This window comes from Manihot esculenta, chromosome 9 (assembly GCF_001659605.2).
Source record: "Manihot esculenta cultivar AM560-2 chromosome 9, M.esculenta_v8, whole genome shotgun sequence".
Taxonomy (NCBI): Eukaryota; Viridiplantae; Streptophyta; class Magnoliopsida; order Malpighiales; family Euphorbiaceae; genus Manihot; species Manihot esculenta.
Window position 1 is genome coordinate 7,375,850 of NC_035169.2, and position 18,494 is coordinate 7,394,343.

An 18,494-nucleotide genomic window follows, 5' to 3' on the forward strand; every position below is an offset into this window, starting at 1 on the left:
TATAGGTGCTCTTTCCTTCCTGAAACTGATGTTTGACTTGAAATGCAGCATGTTAAAGTTGGAGATATTTATGACAGCGCAAAAATAGTAAGGGTAGATAAAGGCTTGGGTCTTCTGCTTGAAATCCCGTCGACTCCTTTGTCAACACCAGCGTATGTTAGTGTATGTTCTCTCTCTCTCTCTCTCTCTCTCTCTCTCTCTTTCTCTATCCCCCTCTCCCCTACACAAAAAAAAAAAAAACAAACAAAGAAAGAAAAGGATGGATAAACGCTAGTGCCAAGGAGGAAATTGGGCCCCCAGCCCCCAGCCCCCAGAATTGAAAAAGAAGGGGCTATATTGGTAATTTGTACTAGTAAAGAAGGGGCTATATTGAAAAAGAAGGGGCTTCTGCTGCTTTGATTTTAAGGATTAGATTTCTATTCTTCTAGATTTTTTGGTAAATCAACAATGAATGATCAATCTTATGTGTCCTCCTTCTGAAAAGAAATGTTCTCCTTCTGAAAATTGTATCTAATTTTATATTTTTAAAATCTAACATCAAAATTGGGTAGTTTGAGTACTTAAAAAATTATTTGATATTTTATATTGAAAAAATTATTGATTTGAAAATGTTGGAACTTATGTCAATTTTCAATTCAAATGTGTTGTTAACTTTGAGCTTATATTTATATTCATGAATCATGACACATTTTGCATGTGTTGACCATGAAGTTATTATGCAATATGCAATTCTTTCAGAAAGTAAAGAATAAAAAAGTGACAATTGTAATATAGTTGTGATAATTTACCTCTCCAAAAACAATTTATCTGTTTGTAGATTTTTTTGTGTATATTTATTTTAAAGGTGACATATTTTTAACTTGGCCCCCTTGCTAAAATTTTTGTGTCCGTCACTGATCTCCCCCTCCATTCCAAAAAAAAAAAGTCATATTTTCTTAAATCACTAATTTCTTGACTGTAGTTAACTAAAATTTGTGTCAACTACAGATATCTGATGTAGCTGAAAATGAAGTCCGGAAGCTCGAGAAAAAGTTTAAGGAGGGAAGTATAGTTCGTGTTCGAATTCTTGGATATAAGCATTTGGAAGGTCTTGCTACGGGGATCTTGAAGGTTCTACTGCATGAAGTGCACCTATAACCTACAGTTTCGAAATTTACATTACTTTACAATAGTGCCTTGGATTATATTGCTGTTGATGAGATTGATGTGCTTAAAGTTTGAATAAAACTGATCTTTATCTAATGGTTGCAACAATTTGTTGAAATTATCTGTCATGTGTATAATGCTCATATCTGTTTGCACCTTTTAGATTTTTTTTTTTAAATATGATACATGGGTGCTGTTTCTACCTTTCTATGACTTTAGTGTGTTACTGTAACTATAAGTTAAGTGCTTGAAGCCTTTAATAATTCGAGATAATTTTTTCTATGTTTTCATTTTGTGTTTTATCATGTAGGCAAGTGCTTTTGAAGGCCCTGTATTCACCCACTCAGATGTTAAGCCTGGGATGATAGTGAGGGCCAAAATCATAGCCGTAGACAGCTTTGGTGCTATAGTGCAATTTCCTGGTGGATTGAAGGCACTCTGCCCTCTTCGGCATATGTCTGAATTTGAAATTGCAAAGCCTAGGAAAAAATTTAAGGTAGGTAAAATCATTTTCCTTTTGAGATTTACTTTTGTGATAGAAAATGGAATAATGATGTATAATCATGTAATAGTTTTTTTAAATCATGTTGATGATTTTAAAAGCTGATCTGTGTTGCTATTCAGGTTGGAGCTGAACTGGTGTTCCGTGTGCTTGGTTGCAAGTCCAAGAGAATTACCGTGACACACAAGAAAACTCTTGTATGTTCTTCTGGAACTGCTCGGTCTAGACTTACAATTTTCACAAATATGTAGTACTTTGTGGTGTTTCCAAAAGCTTAATTTGTTGTGAAATTATTACAGTTTGTGTAATTTTTCATGATTCATATTGTTCATTTGTTGTATAAACAATCATGTCCAAATTGTGTCTTGGATTTGATTTTTCACAGTTGGAAAAATTACCAACATATCATGCATGAAAAAAAATAAAGTAAAGAAAAGAATTGTCTCAAAGGAGAAAATCATTACTCATGTAACTTTATCTGAATGCTAAATGGTTCATTAGTTCATTTGAAGTTTTTGGAAAATTTTTCAAATTATTTTCTAATCCAGAGATTATTAATTGGTGATTTGACAGGTCAAATCAAAACTTGCAATTCTTAGCTCATACGCAGATGCTACAGATGGGCTAATAACACATGGATGGATAACAAAGATTGAAAAGCATGGCTTCTTTGTCCATTTTTATAATGGTGTCCAGGGATTTGCTCCCAGGCTAGTCTCTAAATATCCAGTTTACATTTTAATTATCTCCTCACTTCAGCAAGAAGTAGCCATTATATTGTTAATTTACTGTTTACAATTCATATGTTCTCATTTGTTCACGAGAATGTGTAGAGTAGGTATCTATCCATGTCCATGTGCAAGTGTATTTGATTTCTTTTCATGGGCATGCTTTTTGAAAATATATGTGTATTAAATTTTTAGGCACTCTTGAATGGAGTGTAGATGGATTAATTAGCTTGGACTAGGAATCTGAATGTTCTAACATTTGTGCTAATTTGAGGTGGAAACTAGGATCAAGTACAAGTGGGACTAGCATTAAGGATGGTCATTATATAACTGAAATAACTACCTTAATCATGCATTTTCTTTTGAGGCAAATGCTTTATGGGTGGAATACTGTGCAACTCAGAAATTATTTTACAATGATGGTTTGGTGAAATGAGGCTTAATATAAATCTTGCTTGTGTAAAAATTACGAAATAGTTGAATGTATTTTGAGAAGGTAGAATTTTCCTCCTCTTCTTCTAAAAAGAAAATAGGTCAGATGTGTGTGTGTGCTGCAAGCCTAACTGCTCAGGTGGATCCGTTAATGTTAACTGATAGTTTGCATTTATGCAACTTTGGAATCAGGGATAGATGATGCTATTATGCTAAAAAAAGGAAAGTTTCCAATGGTTAACTTCCTGTCATAGATGGTGAAATGGCAGGAAAATGCTAATTTATGTTCTGCTCTAGTGTTAGATATATTTACATGGTTGTTTAATTTTTACAGATATCTTCTGTCTCTCAATGCCCGCCCTTTCAATTTAATGAATCCTTATTTGTCAATTTTATCAGCAAGTTAAATTCCTTCTTCTTCCTTTTCTTTTGTTTGTGTGTAAAATCATCAGCAATTTCTAATTGATTATTCTTGTTCTAAACCAGATCTGAGCTTGGATTAGAGCCAGGATGTGATGCAGGCTCTATGTATCACATTGGACAAGTTGTCAAATGCAGAATATTGAGTTCTATTCCTGCTTCTCGCCGGATTAACCTTAGTTTCATAATGAAGCCTTCAAGGTTTGCTTGTTCATGTTACACATGAAATTAACATTTCCATTATGTCACCCACAATAATATTGTTGGTAATTATGTCTCCCTATCTGTACTGGACTCCTGAATCTTCGTGCATACTACATAAACCTCATAGGTAATTACCTAGTTGTTTAGGGTGGTTCTAAGCTGATAGTTATATATTTGTTTTGGGATTTATGTTACTACTGATCTACTTGATATGTAGTTCTATCCAAGGTGTACTCAAATTTTTTGCATTCATGCATTTCTTTAAACACTACAAGAAAGGAATTTATGATTAACTTTTCTCATAAGAATATTATATTTACTTTTTATTTCAAAATGTCAGGGTATCTGAAGAACCTGTGAAGTTGGGTAGTGTTGTTGCAGGAGTTGTTGAGAAAGTAACCCCCTTTGGTGTCATAGTATATGTTAATGCCAAAGGTTACATGAAGGGTACAATATCGACTGAACATTTGGCTGATCACCATGGTATTGATATTTTCCTTGTGTGGATTTTATCATTAGCCCTGTTTCTTTTTGTTAGGTGTCAATAATGGTTTTCCATTTTGCAGATCAAGCTGCTTTGTTGAAGTCAGTCTTGAAGCCTGGATATGAGTTTGATCAGCTTCTGGTTCTAGGTACTTTTTGAATGCTTGTCCTGTAATTATTATTATTTTCCCATCATTATATTTTGTTGGAATTGAGAAAAGGCAACTTCCTCTTTTTCTCCATAAGAGACAAATAAAAGAGATGGTCCAGAAAAATACTTACCTGTCTTGATTTCCAGCACAGATCGTGACTGAGGTTGACAAGTTCACCTCTTCTTCTATTAGGGTTTGTTAGAGTTAGAATAATAGAAGAGAGAGTAGAAAATAACACAAGATGTACGTGGTTTGACTATGAGCAACTACACCCATGGACACAAAATGGCTACATCTTTATTGAATTGGATTCTATTTGTATTGGAAGATCTAAGACATACGTGGTATGATACCATAAACTAATGGATTCTCTAATTATAATAGGAATATATTAAATCCCTTTATTTACGGATGTATAGACATATATCATTCTATCTGTTTAGGATATAAATCCTATATTAAGTAGGAATAACTTTCCATAATACTCCCCTTAATTGTTGCATGAAATCTTATCAGTTCTATCAGTAAACAACCTCTAATACTTCTACTCTTTGTTTTCCATGCCATACCGACACAACACTTCATGGGATATGATATGGAATAGATGTCCGACATATATTTGTGTATTCGGACACTTAACATATTCATGCGTAGTTAATAGAGCATTTTTTTCCTTTAAGATGAAGAGCATGTATATAGATGAAAATAGTTATTTGGTTGTATTTTGAATGATATATTTGGTTGTATTTGATAATCTATTTAGACTATACTTATTACTATATAACTTTATATTTTTTATTCTACTTCATTTTATATAACATAATGTGTCCAAGTATGTGTCTAAACTTAGATCCATATCTCCATATTTTCTATTTATGAAGTTAACGAGTCAGACACAGGGATGTGTATGCCAACAGCCATATCCGAGTCCAAGTAACATAGTAAACAACTAAGGCTAATTCTTTGGCTGATTCAAATAAGAGCTTTTCTTTCAATTTCTTTGTGGGATATAGTGATGTTTTTGGCTTATGGCATTATGCTTTTGGCCCTTTAAAGTGGTTTCTTTATGAACTGTCCAACGTGTTTGCAGTGCATTGCCTTTTTTGGCTTGCTTTCATGACCTTGTTATTAAAAACATTCTTGTAGTCTGGCTGTGTTGGGGAGTTTAGATTTCTATGGAATTATTCTTGCTTAGTGTGTGTGTGTGTGAGAGAGAGAGAGAGAGAGAGAGATACTGTCCAAAGTTTTTGCTGTGCATTGCCTTTTTTGGCTTGTTTTCATGACCTTGTTATTAAAAACATTCTTGTAGTCTGGCTATGTTGAGGAGTTTAGAATCCTATGGAATTATTTTGCTGTGTGTGTGTGTGTGTGAGAGAGAGAGAGACAGAGACAGAGACAGAGAGAGACTGTTAAAAACATTCTTGTAGTCCCGCTATGTTGAGTAGTTTAGAATTGTATGTGTAGTCCGGGTATGTTGAGGAGTTTAGAATTGTATGGAATTATTCTTGCTTAGAGAGAGAGAGAGAGAGAGAGAGAGAGAGAGAGAGACTCTGTTAAAAACATTCTTGTAGTCCGGCTACGTTGAGGAGTTTAGAATTGTATGGAATTATTCTTGCTTAGAGAGAGAGAGAGAGAGAGAGAGAGAGAGAAATTGTTTTAAAAACATTCTTGTAGTCAAGCTATGTTGAGGAGTTTAGAATTGTATGGAATTATTCTTGCTTAGTGAGAGAGAGAGAGAGAGAGAGAGAGAGAGAGACCGTGTTAAAAACATTCTTTTGAGTCAGGCTATGTTGAGGAGTTTAGAATTGTATGGAATTATTCTTGCTTAGTGGCTAGTGCGACAAGACAGCTGTACTGGTTGTCTTCTAGATCTGGTTTGAGTCAATTTAAAAGGTGGGAGGGGTAGAATCTCAATTAAAATTTAGAACTTTTCTTTTAATTAGTTTGTGGGGACATAGTGGTGTTTTTGGCTTCATTATTGCCTGCATGCATGTTGACTTGTAGAGGATATCTGGGATCTCGTGGACATCTGATTGCATCACACAATTCAATGAAGTTTATAATTGCACTTTTATTGGTTGCAAAATGCGAACTGAATGGTAAAACTCTTAGTAACTCTAAACCTTTAAAACACTGGACTCATAACTCCGGTAACAAATGGAAGGAAACTGAAAAACATGTTCTCCTAAACAAATAAGAATTGAAAATGGAACTTCAAAAATAATGTAGTATTAGAAACTTTTAGGCCTGTAAATGCAGGAATTAGTAAAACACACAAGTTGTAAAAATCGGCAGTGTTTGTGTGGACATACATGCACACTTAAAGAGACTAGAAATTATTCTTAATGTCCTAAATAAGCACTACATGGCATTTGGATCATAAATCTATTTTTCTCAAGTCTTTGATTTTGAATTTTCTTAGTTGTCTGCACCACAGTGTGCACATTTGACTCACTAATGATGTAAGGTAAGGTAGACAGCTGTCTTTTGATTGTATTTTGATGTGTATTCAAAATCCAACTGATTAGTTCCTTGAATGCTATGAAGTTGACCCTATGTGGTCCAACTTGAAAAGGTTTGGAGACCAATCCTCTTTATAAAATCCAATTGTCATGTCATGCATGTGCTTCAAATTCTACCATTGGACGGAGGCATGGAGCTACCTGTCAACCCAAATCATTCTATCATTAGGAAATCTAATCTTATTCATTTTCATTGATATAATTGTACTCCTGCAAGGATAGTTGGTAGAACTCTCTCTCTCTCTCTCTCTCTCTCCCTTTAAATTTTTAATTTGGAAGGTTGGGTTTACAGAATTATAGGTTGTGAGGGATTCTGTTTTTATCCTATCCTTAACCCGTGGATGCTATTCATTGATGTCGTAAATTTATATGGTCTCTTTTCTCCTATTTTCTTGTTTTGTTATTTGCGCTCGAATGAATCAGGTTAGGAATAATACTGATTGATTCCAAAGGATCAAAATATAAAATTCCTGCCCTGTTGTACAAACCTACTGTATGTGAGCATCATGGAGTGTCATGCCACTGTTGTGGGGCTTTGAGAATTCAAAGCTACTAAACTGTAAAGGCCTGATTTGTACTGTGGCCCCTGCCCATCTTTTCATTTTTTTACTGTTGCTATATGCTAGATGGTTTACAGCAAGTATGATATAGCAATTAATTATTTTGGAATATGTTGATGCATTGCAATAGATATTGAGAGCAACAATTTGATCCTCTCTGTGAAATATTCTCTTGTCAACTCGGCTCATCATCTTCCTTCGGATCTCAGTGAAGTTCAAACTCAATCAATAGTCCATGTGGGTATCTATTTGCATTTTTTAATCTTGTTTTAGATATACATTACTTTTTAAAGATGTTTTGAATTTTTCATTAGTAATGCAATTGACTTTTACTGCTTTTATGTGCATGGATCTATTTGCGTGGATCAGGGGTACATTTGTAACTTAATTGAAACTGGCTGTTTTATTCGATTTCTTGGGCGCTTGACTGGTTTCTCCCCTAAAAGCAAGGTAATTTTGTTGATCTTTTATCATCAGTAATTAGGTTCTATAATTTTGAGCAAGATATGATAAATTTAGTTGATGGATCGTATGTTGAAGAACCATTCATATTGGTTCGAGCTGGTGAAGCTCCAATAGTAGGTTCTATATCTCTAATGGTGTGAACTGTATGTTCTGTCTTGCAATAATGAATAAATGCACAACCAACCAACTAGCAAAACCATCTACTGCTTGTGGGTTGATGAAATAATGCAACAATGTCATTTATTTTAAAGCTGGAAAGGGAAGGAAATTATCTGCTTGCAAAAAGAAGATATTTGTTTATTCGGATCTGTTTAATTGTCATTTTGCAGGCAATGGATGACCAAAGAGCCCAGCTTTCAGAAGCCTTTTACATTGGACAATCCATTCGGAGCAACATAATTGATGTCAGTGAACTGACTGAAACTAAACTTTCCTAAATTTAGTCTTTTTGAGCTTCTAGTGATTATGGTATTACTATCATTTCCAGGTAAATAGTGAAAAAAATAGAATTACAGTGTCTCTGAAGCAATCAGGCTGTTCATCTACAGATGCATCCTTCCTTCTAGGGTATTTTCAATTAGAAGAGAAGGTAAAATTATTGTGCTTCTATATCTTTGTACAATTTAAAGGCTGAAATGTCCTTTTCTTTTTCACTATTGATCCTGTTAATCTTTGATCATCACATAAAAATATGATAAGCTGCATGTTTCCGTATGCTGCCTTGTTGTCTAAGTCAGACTTAACCTTCTTTATGTTCATTTCCTTTTGCTAGATTGCTGAGCTACAATCTTCAGACTCCAAAGGGGCTGATTTAGGATGGGGTGAAGGATTTAAAATTGGCAGTGTCATTGAGGCAAAAGTTCAGGAGTCCAAGGAAGTTGGGATTGTCGTCTGCTTTGATAAATATAATGATGTCCTTGGATTTATTACACTTCATCAATGTAATTTCTCTCTCTCTCTCTATCTCTCTCTCTCATATTTATGTATAATTATCGACTTCTATAATTGTCATCAACTGCTAATCGCTTATGCATTATGTTTACTACAGTAGGTGGAACAACACTGGAAACAGGTTGTACTGTTCGAGCTGCAGTTCTTGATGTTGCCAAGACTGAACGCCTTGTTGATTTATCTCTAAAACCAGAGTTTCTTGATAAATCCAGAGATGAGAATTCTAACGGCCAGACTCACAAGAAGGTTAAGCCTTGAATCTTGTCTTTCACTTGTTCTGTTCCAGTGCTTTGGCTTCCTGTTAAGATAATAACCAAAAAGAGGTGAAAGGGAAAAATGAAGAAGACAATAGAAGTTCTACGGATTGATATTGGGCCTTCTCTGCTTGGTGAGAACTGAGAAGTAGGCTCGGGAAATTGACCTTCCCAGGAAGTAGGTGAAGAAATTGTGTATTATTCAAAGTATAGCCAGGGATTTAAAATTTCATTTTGACCGCTCAACTTCCTAAATCTCTAAGTAACTTTCTTTTCTAAGGAGGTCAATAAGTTTAACTTTGTCGGTACAAGTAAGATAAATTTAAGTAAAAAATTAGTATCCTAGATAAACTTGTGAAAGTAGAACATTATTTATGTTCCTTTAGTACCCAGAGAACTGGGGATCCAAACAAAAATCTTTTTTAGCACTTCCTGTGAAAAAGCATGTGAACCAAATACCCAAAAGAATGAGGAAGAAAAAAAGAAAGCAATTCACTGATCAGCAATAAATAAATATTTGCAAGCCATGCACGTCCTATGTTCATAAAACTTCAATAATCATTTTGCTGTTGTGGCTTGTTTATATGCTGTTTCCTCCCTGACAAATAAAAATTCCAGGATTATTTTCTTCTTATTTTGTGCTTCCATTATTTAGTTCTAATTTACACCATTTTTTTATTTCATTCTCAATCCCAGAAAAGGAAAAGAGAAGTTTCTAAGAGCTTGGAGGTGCACCAGACAGTAAATGCTGTTGTGGAAATTGTGAAAGAAAAGTACTTGGTAAGTATTTCCTTCCTGGTAAGTTTGCTGCAAATAATTCATACATGTCTTTGTACTCATATGCTCGCTTAAGCAGATTCTTTCAGTACCTGAGCATAACTATGCAATAGGATATGCATCTGTATCAGACTACAACACACAGAAGCTTCCTCTAAAACAATTTTCTAATGGTCAAAGGTACATTTTTTTAGATGATTACGCCTTACAATGGTCAAAGGTACATTTCTTCTTACAATATGTATTGTCCTCGTCCCAATTTCTGTCAGTCCCCAGATTCTGATCACTTGACTGGTTCTTTAAGTTTCATTCCCTCAAGATACATTATCTTATAAGTTGGAGAGGGATAGGGGCTGAGCAATGGGGGTGGTCTATAATTTTTTTATTACAATTCCAAATGCAATCTTACTTTTGTCTATTTTTTTTACTTCTAATAGCCCATCCCTAACCTTCCTTTTGCTAATTAAGTGGGGAACGTCTTTTACCATCTTTATCCTCCTTTTTTTCTTCACCCCTAACCAAGCAATCAGATGGTGACCACCTTGACTTCCATTTGTTCCCATCCATCCTTCATTCCCTTTCTTTCCTAAATAGACTGTTAAACATACTCATCTTCCACAAGGTTTCGATACCTACCTGTTTTTTCTTCAACTTTACTTTTGCCAGTACATGGCTCAACTTTGTTGCTTATGCTTTTGCTTTATCTAACTTCTATATCTGTTCATCATTCCGCTTGAGGTGGTCAGTCCAACTTATAATGATTTGCTGTGTGCAGTGTCATCGCAACTGTTATGGCACTCCCAAGCCCTTCAACTGCAGGGAGGTTGCTTTTGCTTCTGAAATCAGTTAGTGAGCCAACTGAAACATCCAGTTCAAAGAAGGCAAAAAAGAAGTCTAGCTATAATGTGGGATCCCTGGTTCAAGCAGAGGTAGTGAGCTTCAATATTTACTGAATGTTCTCTTTACATATTTGTGAACAAATTTGTGACATCATCACATAGTGGAAGTTTTAAATCCTTTCTTTATTCTTGATCAGTATTTATCTACTTTTTGTATTGACAAGTCTACTCCCTTTGTTGTTATTTCATGTTGTTGCTTTTCAGATTACTGAAAAAAAGCCTCTTGAAATGAGATTGAAATTCGGTATTGGTTTCCGTGGGAGGATTCATATAACTGAGGTGAACTCTATAAATAAGTTGATTTGGATATTGTTACTTGTGCTTATATGTGAATGACCTTTATTTGCCTGTTGGTATGATGGCATTCTTATTATTTGGATTGGAATTAATTTCTGTTTATCCAATGACAGGTCAATGATGATTGTGTTTTGGATGATCCATTTACTAACTTCAGAATTGGTCAAACAGTGACTGCAAGGATTGTTGCTAAAGCTAGTAAAGGAGATAATAAAAAAAAGCAGCTGTGGGAGCTGTCTATCAAACCAAAAATTCTTGCAGGTAAAATAATAAATGTGGTGGACTTCTCTTTGTTTTGTCTGACCTGAAATTGTCACTTCATTTCAGGGTTGTCTTGGCCCTATGTTGAAATACCAATCCAAGACTTGAATACCAACTTTATACCACTTGTTTTTGATATCCCTTTACTTATAAAAACATGGTTCAAAATCATTGAGATTTTTAATTTTTGCTGATTATGGTCTTAAGGGAATATCTTTTTTTGATTTGTGGCCCATACATCATCCCTAGTACAACACTTTCTCGAGTTGCATGCTATCAGGCGCTCAGTTATAATTTTCTTAGCTTGCATCAATATTTCCACGGTTAGAATACTGTTGGTATGTCATGTCTGGTTTTTTAGGAATCTCAGTGTTCTTGCATGCTAATTGAGATCACCCAGTTTGTTGTTTAGGATAGCAGTTCACAGGGGCGACCTCCCCCGTGGGTGCAGCGAACGTGGTAATGTTGGGCTTGCACATGTATGATTTGTGATTGATGAAACTAATATCCTGACACAACATTCTATTCATTGATATGTTCTTAAGGCTTCCTTATCTATATGATTTTGATGAAACTTCCTGCACTCTTTTTTTTTTCACAGTTTTTCTTATTTTGGGATAGATAAATGTACCTACGAAATATGTAGTACCTGTTTATCATGTCCACTAATTTTTATTTCCCTTGGGGGTTTGAAATCTAACCTTATGCAGATTTCTCTGAAGCAGGCGATAAAATGACAGAGTATGAATATTCATCTGGGAAATGTGTCACTGGTTTTGTGTATAAAGTGGACAATGAATGGGCCTGGTTAGCTGTATCTCGACATGTAAAGGCACAACTTTTTGTACTTGACAGTGCACATGAACCCAGTGATCTTGAAGAATTCCAGAAACGTTTTTTTGTTGGAAAAGCTGTTAGAGGCCATGTTCTAAGTTCTAACAAAGATAAGACATTGTTACGTCTGGTGCTACGTCCATTATGTGCTTCATCTAGTAGAGTTGTTGATGGCGAAGCTTTAAATATGGATGATGCGCGAAATGATGTTCAACATCTCAATGTTACTTCTCAATTTCACGAAGGTGACATTGTGGGTGGCAGAATTTCCAAAATATTTCCCAATGTTGGTGGATTACTTGTGCAGATTGGTCCCCATGTACATGGTAGAGTTCATTTTACTGAACTTCAGGACTCATGGGTGCCTGACCCATTGTCTGGATATCATGAAGGGAAATTTGTTAAATGCAAGGTCCTGGAGATCAATAGATCTGTCAAGGGCACTGTTCATGTTGATCTGTCACTACGTTTCTCTTTAGATGGCATGCTTAGTCGGAATTCAACTGAGCTCTCAAAGAATGTGTATGTCTTGAAACCTCTGAATTTGTATGTTATTTCATATTTTAGATATCAGTATTAAACCATATTGTATGTTATTGCTTATGAGACTTTCTGTTGCTTTTATGGGCAGATATGATTTTCTTAATAAACAGAACGATTATAAACATACAATTTGCTAGTGGCTTACTGCATTATGCAGTTTGTTTTTTAAAATTAAAAGGCCCTGTTTTATCAATAATTATTGTTCTCATTTGTGTTGATAAAAGTATTGGTACTTGTGGTGTATCTTCTATGAGGCAATATTAACTTAAATAAGTTCAGGAATATCAAACAGTGAGCTTGACGTTGATTGGAACTGAAGCCTATGATGCATATTGAATATGCAGGAGAAACTCCATAGTATTTCTTAGTTTGTTGTCTTGTACTTGTATGGGTAAAGGCAACCTCTCAAGCTTGTAGCTCATGATCAAGTCCTTTAGTTTTTAATAATGAATGCTTTTGACTGCAACATTAATCATTAGATGTCTTAGTTATTGAACAAAATATTTGTCTTAGTAAACTACTAAGACTTTTCTGTCATTAATAGATAATGTGTTCAATTCCACTTTGTCACATACTATTAGAGCTCAAAAATGGGATTCCTGGTTTTATTTTTTTATTATTTTTTCAAAGAAAAATGAGAACAAAAAACTCATTGAATTGTTGTGTTGTGATTTCTAGGAATAGTCCTATCAAGCGTGTGGAGAAGCTTGAGGATCTTCATCCTGATTCAGTTGTACAGGTACTAGACATTTTTTGTTCTCCATATTTTCTGATATGGGTGAAATTATGATTTACATGTATCCTCATAGAAATTGGAGGTTATAATCTCATTAACATTGTTGTGGAAGATCAACTGTGTGTATTTCTAAAATCTGTATATTCCTAAATAGTTTAGATTCTAGGGCATTATTATAGAAATTTATATTCCTAAAATAGGACATATAATTGTAATATATATTTGTATCAAGATTATTATGAATAATATATAGAAATTATTCCACATGGTATTAGATATCTCGGGTCATCAGGGTTTAGGTACTGTTTGCAAGCACTGTTTATGGCCTGAGTTTCTGTGTACGATTGGTGTGTATGCTGCAATCCTGTGAGTTGCTTTTTTGTTGATGCTTCTTTGTCAATGTGACCTTTGAAGAGTATAGTGCATTCTCAAGGGGCACTTTTTGTTTTCTTGCTTTGTCTCGGTGTTTGGAATTTGCCTTGTGAGCTGCTGGTGCTGTTTTTTGTTCTATTTGTGAGCTGTGGCGTCATTGGCTTCAGTTAGAATCTCATCAAGGAGAGCGTTTGGATTGAAATATCATGTGCCACCTTAAGGGAAAGTGTAAAATGTCAATATGTATTTTGTATATTGCTTTTTTTGGAGGTTTATATACATTCCTATTTAGTGGAGAATCCCAGAATGTATGTCCGGACCTTCCATTATTATAAATACGGAAGCTTATTTGTAATGAGGAATAGGATACAGTTGAATGCAGCCCTTTGAGATTTTATGTCTGTGGATTAGGCTCTCATAGGCAACCACGTAATGCTTCTCTTTTTATGTATTCTTTCTCTTTTATTGTTCTAAGAACCATCCGCTGTTAATTTTAATAATTTCAAATTGATAAACATGGATAATTTCTTTTATTTTAAAGGGATATGCCATTTTTCCTCATCTCTTTAATTTTATTGCTTCATTTGTGTTGCAGTTTGCATTAAGGGCACTTTGCTTAGATTTAAACTTAAAAATAGGAGCTATAATGTGCCTCATCTTAAAAAATCTACCTTTTAGGCTTGGGCATGTTGACTGTTAGCAGACCCTTTCTTGTATATAAGAGATTCACACATGGAGAAAGAAAAATATTGAAATGCAAAACTAGGTCAATGGGACAGTTGAGAAATTCTTATTTTTCTTGCAATATGATTGAGCTGCTGCCACATTCTGTGGGTTTAGTTCAATCATTTTCTCCACTTAATTAGTTATTGCTTCCAATTCCAATTCTTTAATTGTAGGAGGGTGATCCTCCATTGTTAGTTCATGCTTTTGAGTTTTTTTGTTTGTAAAATGGGTTATCTCTTCTTTTTGCTATTTAACTGCAGCATTGTTGTCAGAATCTTACGATTCTTGATTGAATCTAATGATTCAAGTCTATTTTTCAACAAATCGATTTGAATCTATGGGTGAATCTTAAATGTACTTAAATGTACTAAATGCAAGTGTGTGTCTCTCAGGGAAAGTTCCACAAGCATGTGCAATATGTCAGTTGAGCAAATGCCACCATGAACTTTTTTTTTTAGTAAATCTGGACCAGGTTGCAAAGGCAAAATATTCAGAAACATGATATTTTGTGCATGCATTTCTTTATTCTAGCTTTTCCCTTCTTATCATGATAGTTGATGCTGCCTTCTGTTCATTAGTTTAGCCTCTTTACATCATATGCTAAATGATTCATTTTGAATTTCTTATTCCATGAACTGAACATTTTGGTACTCGGCTTATGTTGGTAAATGTAACTGCTGCTTCTTATTGATTGGTTGTTTTTCTGCTGATTGGTGCCATTAGTTTTTTGTGGGAGTATGGTTTATCTTCTTGTTTGTTGTCTGACAGGGATATGTTAAGAATGTGACTTCAAAGGGGTGTTTCATTATGCTTTCAAGGAAGATTGATGCCAAAATTCTCCTTTCGAACTTATCTAATGAGTATATTGACAATCCTGAAAAAGAATTCCCCATTGGGAGACTTGTAGTTGGCAGGTAGGTATTCCTCTGTCCTTCTTCCTGTCTCAAATGTGATGATTTAATGGGGTGATTCACTTGGTAACTTTATTCCAGGGTATTAACCGTGGAGCCTTTGTCCAAGCGAGTTGAAGTTAGTTTGAAGAAAGTGAGTGCAACTGGTGCTGCGAAATCTGAAAATTATGATTTGAGTTGTCTAAATGTTGGAGACACAATCTCTGGTAGGATTAAACGGGTGGAATCATATGGACTGTTTATCACAATTGACCACACAAACTTGGTAAGGAACTAAATTATTTATGAATAACCGAACTTATGTTGCCAAATATACAGGCTTAAGTCAAGTGATATCTTCTCTATTGCCTTCAACAAGGCAATAGTAGCCAATATATGATGGACTTGTGTAAAATTCCCACATTTGAAACATACTTGAATAAGGGAATTAAAAGCCGGCCTGTCTTTCCATATTTATATACAAGTTCTTGTACATCTTGGTGCAATTTTTTCTCTACCCTTGAAGTATTCTGACTTGTCGTGCTCTTTCTCTCTCTCTGTGTGTAGGTTGGATTATGTCATGTGTCAGAGCTTCCCGATGGTTCCTTTGACAAAATTGAAACTAAATATAGAGTGGGGGAGATGGTGAATGCAAGGATTTTGAAGGTAGGAATTTTTGTGATGTTGGGACATTATTTTAGCATATTATTGAAACTCTATTGTCCAGCATATCAAGTTTGTTTCTCCATCTGTTCACTTGCAATAACATTATTTGTTATATATATATAAACTTGATCAGTTTTTGTTGACCTGCTCTTTTCCTCTAGCATGTTACGTGGGCTAAATATGGAACAGATTTTCATAGAGATCCTCTAATGACTCCTCTTTTATTAACTGAATATAAATCCATTGATTGGAGGCATTTCTGTGCTTATTTTCATCCGTTCATAAATATTGTTTTTAGGTGGATGAGGAAAGACGTCGAATCTCTCTTGGCATGAAAAATTTGGCTGTTGGAAATGATATTGACATTCTGCCTTCAAAAGCAGAATCTGATGATACCATTAGTGAAAGTGGTACTATTGATGACAGTGGTTCTAAACCCCAAGAGAGCAGTTCACCTGGGATCCGAGGTATGGATATTGAATCTGAAAATGAAGAATGTCCGATTCTTGCACAAGCAGAATCAAGGGCTTCCATTCCTCCACTTGATGTCACCCTTGATGATATGGAGCACTCTGATGTGGATGATGTAATTGACAAAAATAAAGAAGATATTGGTGAGGCAAAGATAGTAGATGAGAAGAAGAAGAAAAGGGAAAAGAAAGCTAAGGAAGAGAGGTCATTTTGCACATCATGCTTCAGTTCTCTCCCCTGCCTCCCTCAAATTTGAGGGGTTATTCTCTGTGTTCCTTTTAGTTTTTAATTTGGACATTTGATTTCTGGAATTGTCTTTGCAGGGAGCAAGAAATTAGAGCTGCTGAAGCAAGATTGCTGGAAAAGGATATACCAAGAACTGCTGATGAATTTGAGAAACTGGTTCGAAGTTCTCCTAATAGCAGTTTTGTTTGGATAAAATACATGGCTTTCATGCTTAGCATGGCTGATGTTGAGAAAGCTCGCTCAATTGCTGAAAGGTATGTTTGCTTACAATGATGGCTATCTATTGGGAAATGTGAATGCTCATTGCGGATTGAGAGGCATTCAATGCATCTGCTTAATTTGGATGTTTTTCTTTGAGCAATAACAGAATTCCTTGCGCATATTTGTAAGACTGCTGCACAAGTTCATTGATTGTCTTTTGACATAAAATTAACTTAAGTGCTGTTTGTATTAATTTTAAAGGGCTCTGAGAACAATAAATATTCGTGAAGAAAATGAGAAGCTAAACATCTGGGTGGCCTACTTCAATTTGGAAAACGAATATGGAAATCCTCCAGAGGTAATGGAACACGACTTAAATTTCATGTTTGTTACCATTTTTCCTATTATGAATTGGACGTTCAGCAATTTAAAGTTTCTTTTCAGGAAGCTGTTAAAAAGGTATTTCAAAGAACCCTGCAGTATTGTGATCCTAAGAAGGTACATCTAGCACTCCTTGGAGTATATGAAAGGACTGAGCAACATACTTTGGCAGATGAGCTTGTTGAGAGAATGGTTAAGAAGTTCAAGCATTCATGCAAAGTAATATGGTTTCTGTTTTTTGTTTCCCTTCTAGTTAAGGTTTTTTGTTTGACACATCGTTGAACTTTAAATGTCATCTTTTGTGGAATCCTAGATTTGGCTGAGACGGGTGCAGAGACTTTTGAAGCAAGAGCAAGATGGTGTGCAGTCTGTTATTCAACGTGCTCTGTTATGCCTTCCTCGTCATAAGCACATAAAATTCATCTCACAGTCAGCTATCCTTGAATTCAAATGTGGGGTTCCTGATAGAGGGAGATCCATGTTTGAAGGAATTTTACGAGAGTACCCAAAAAGAACAGATTTATGGAGTGTTTACCTTGATCAAGTAAGATGTTACTTCTTTTAGTTACTTTTGTTATTCCACCGTGAATTATTTAACATTCTGGTGTCACAAAATGACAGGAGATTAGACTGGGAGATCTGGATGTAACACGTTCTCTATTTGAGAGGGCCATTAGTCTGAGCCTCCCACCTAAAAAGATGAAAGTACGCTCGGTTTCACATGGATGTTCTTGTTTTCTTTCTCTTTATTAGGCCTGACACGTGCATCATTCTCTGTATTTTTTGCAGTTCTTATTCAAGAAATATCTCGAGTATGAGAAGACTCATGGTGATGAGGAACAAATTGAGTCGGTGAAACGGAAGGCAATGGAATATGTTGAGAATACTCTGGCTTGACATTGGTCAATCCTTCTTTTTGCCTAGTTTCTATTTTCAACGCACAACAAAATGGGAATCGGTTATTGGCCTTAATAGAGTCCCAAGATATCAGTGAATGTGTACCATGTTCTTTCACAGGTAAAACGAAAGGAAGGCAACATAAATGACACAGAGCTAATTGAGCATAACACAAGGGGACGCTTAGAGGCCATTGCAATGATATGATGCTTCAACAATTGCCTGTGAGTTCTCCTTTGCAGTATGGATAATGTTACAAGATATGGCTGAAAATGGACATTAAGTCAAGAGCTCAATGTAGCTTGTGAAATGAAAGGAAAGGTAACTTATTTTTGGTAGCGACTGACAGGTTTTGCAACAATGTATTAGCATGTGGGACTGAACCCTAATTTTTGACCCCAAGGGTTTTTCTTGTACTATTGAGAAAATTAAATTATTAAATGCAAAAGAGAAGGTGAATGGCAAATGGATCACTTAT

The 18,494-nt window shown here is 35.2% G+C and overlaps 1 protein-coding gene across 3 annotated transcripts in view; it reads left to right on the forward strand.

The window, feature by feature from the left end:
• LOC110622934 (rRNA biogenesis protein RRP5) overlaps nt 1-18,493 on the forward strand; it is a 28,033-nt gene extending 9,540 nt beyond the window's left edge. The window contains exons 10-40 of one of the 3 annotated variants that reach the window (XM_021767685.2): nt 49-162; nt 988-1,110; nt 1,457-1,642; nt 1,771-1,845; nt 2,222-2,358; nt 3,295-3,429; nt 3,773-3,915; nt 3,999-4,064; nt 7,280-7,386; nt 7,519-7,599; nt 7,944-8,018; nt 8,102-8,203; nt 8,387-8,555; nt 8,663-8,811; nt 9,516-9,599; nt 9,676-9,776; nt 10,372-10,525; nt 10,700-10,774; nt 10,906-11,053; nt 11,764-12,409; nt 13,109-13,169; nt 15,033-15,178; nt 15,257-15,440; nt 15,722-15,820; nt 16,119-16,495; nt 16,615-16,791; nt 17,000-17,096; nt 17,183-17,338; nt 17,433-17,663; nt 17,741-17,824; nt 17,909-18,493. In XM_021767685.2, the coding sequence (XP_021623377.1) occupies nt 49-162; nt 988-1,110; nt 1,457-1,642; nt 1,771-1,845; nt 2,222-2,358; nt 3,295-3,429; nt 3,773-3,915; nt 3,999-4,064; nt 7,280-7,386; nt 7,519-7,599; nt 7,944-8,018; nt 8,102-8,203; nt 8,387-8,555; nt 8,663-8,811; nt 9,516-9,599; nt 9,676-9,776; nt 10,372-10,525; nt 10,700-10,774; nt 10,906-11,053; nt 11,764-12,409; nt 13,109-13,169; nt 15,033-15,178; nt 15,257-15,440; nt 15,722-15,820; nt 16,119-16,495; nt 16,615-16,791; nt 17,000-17,096; nt 17,183-17,338; nt 17,433-17,663; nt 17,741-17,824; nt 17,909-18,016 (4,590 nt within the window). In that variant the 3' untranslated portion in view covers nt 18,017-18,493. The remainder of the gene's footprint in view (nt 1-48; nt 163-987; nt 1,111-1,456; nt 1,643-1,770; nt 1,846-2,221; nt 2,359-3,294; nt 3,430-3,772; nt 3,916-3,998; nt 4,065-7,279; nt 7,387-7,518; nt 7,600-7,943; nt 8,019-8,101; nt 8,204-8,386; nt 8,556-8,662; nt 8,812-9,515; nt 9,600-9,675; nt 9,777-10,371; nt 10,526-10,699; nt 10,775-10,905; nt 11,054-11,763; nt 12,410-13,108; nt 13,170-15,032; nt 15,179-15,256; nt 15,441-15,721; nt 15,821-16,118; nt 16,496-16,614; nt 16,792-16,999; nt 17,097-17,182; nt 17,339-17,432; nt 17,664-17,740; nt 17,825-17,908) is intronic. The other 2 variants (XM_021767686.2, XM_043959885.1) reach the window with 2 other exon arrangements.
• Nucleotide 18,494: the final 1 nt, after the last annotated feature.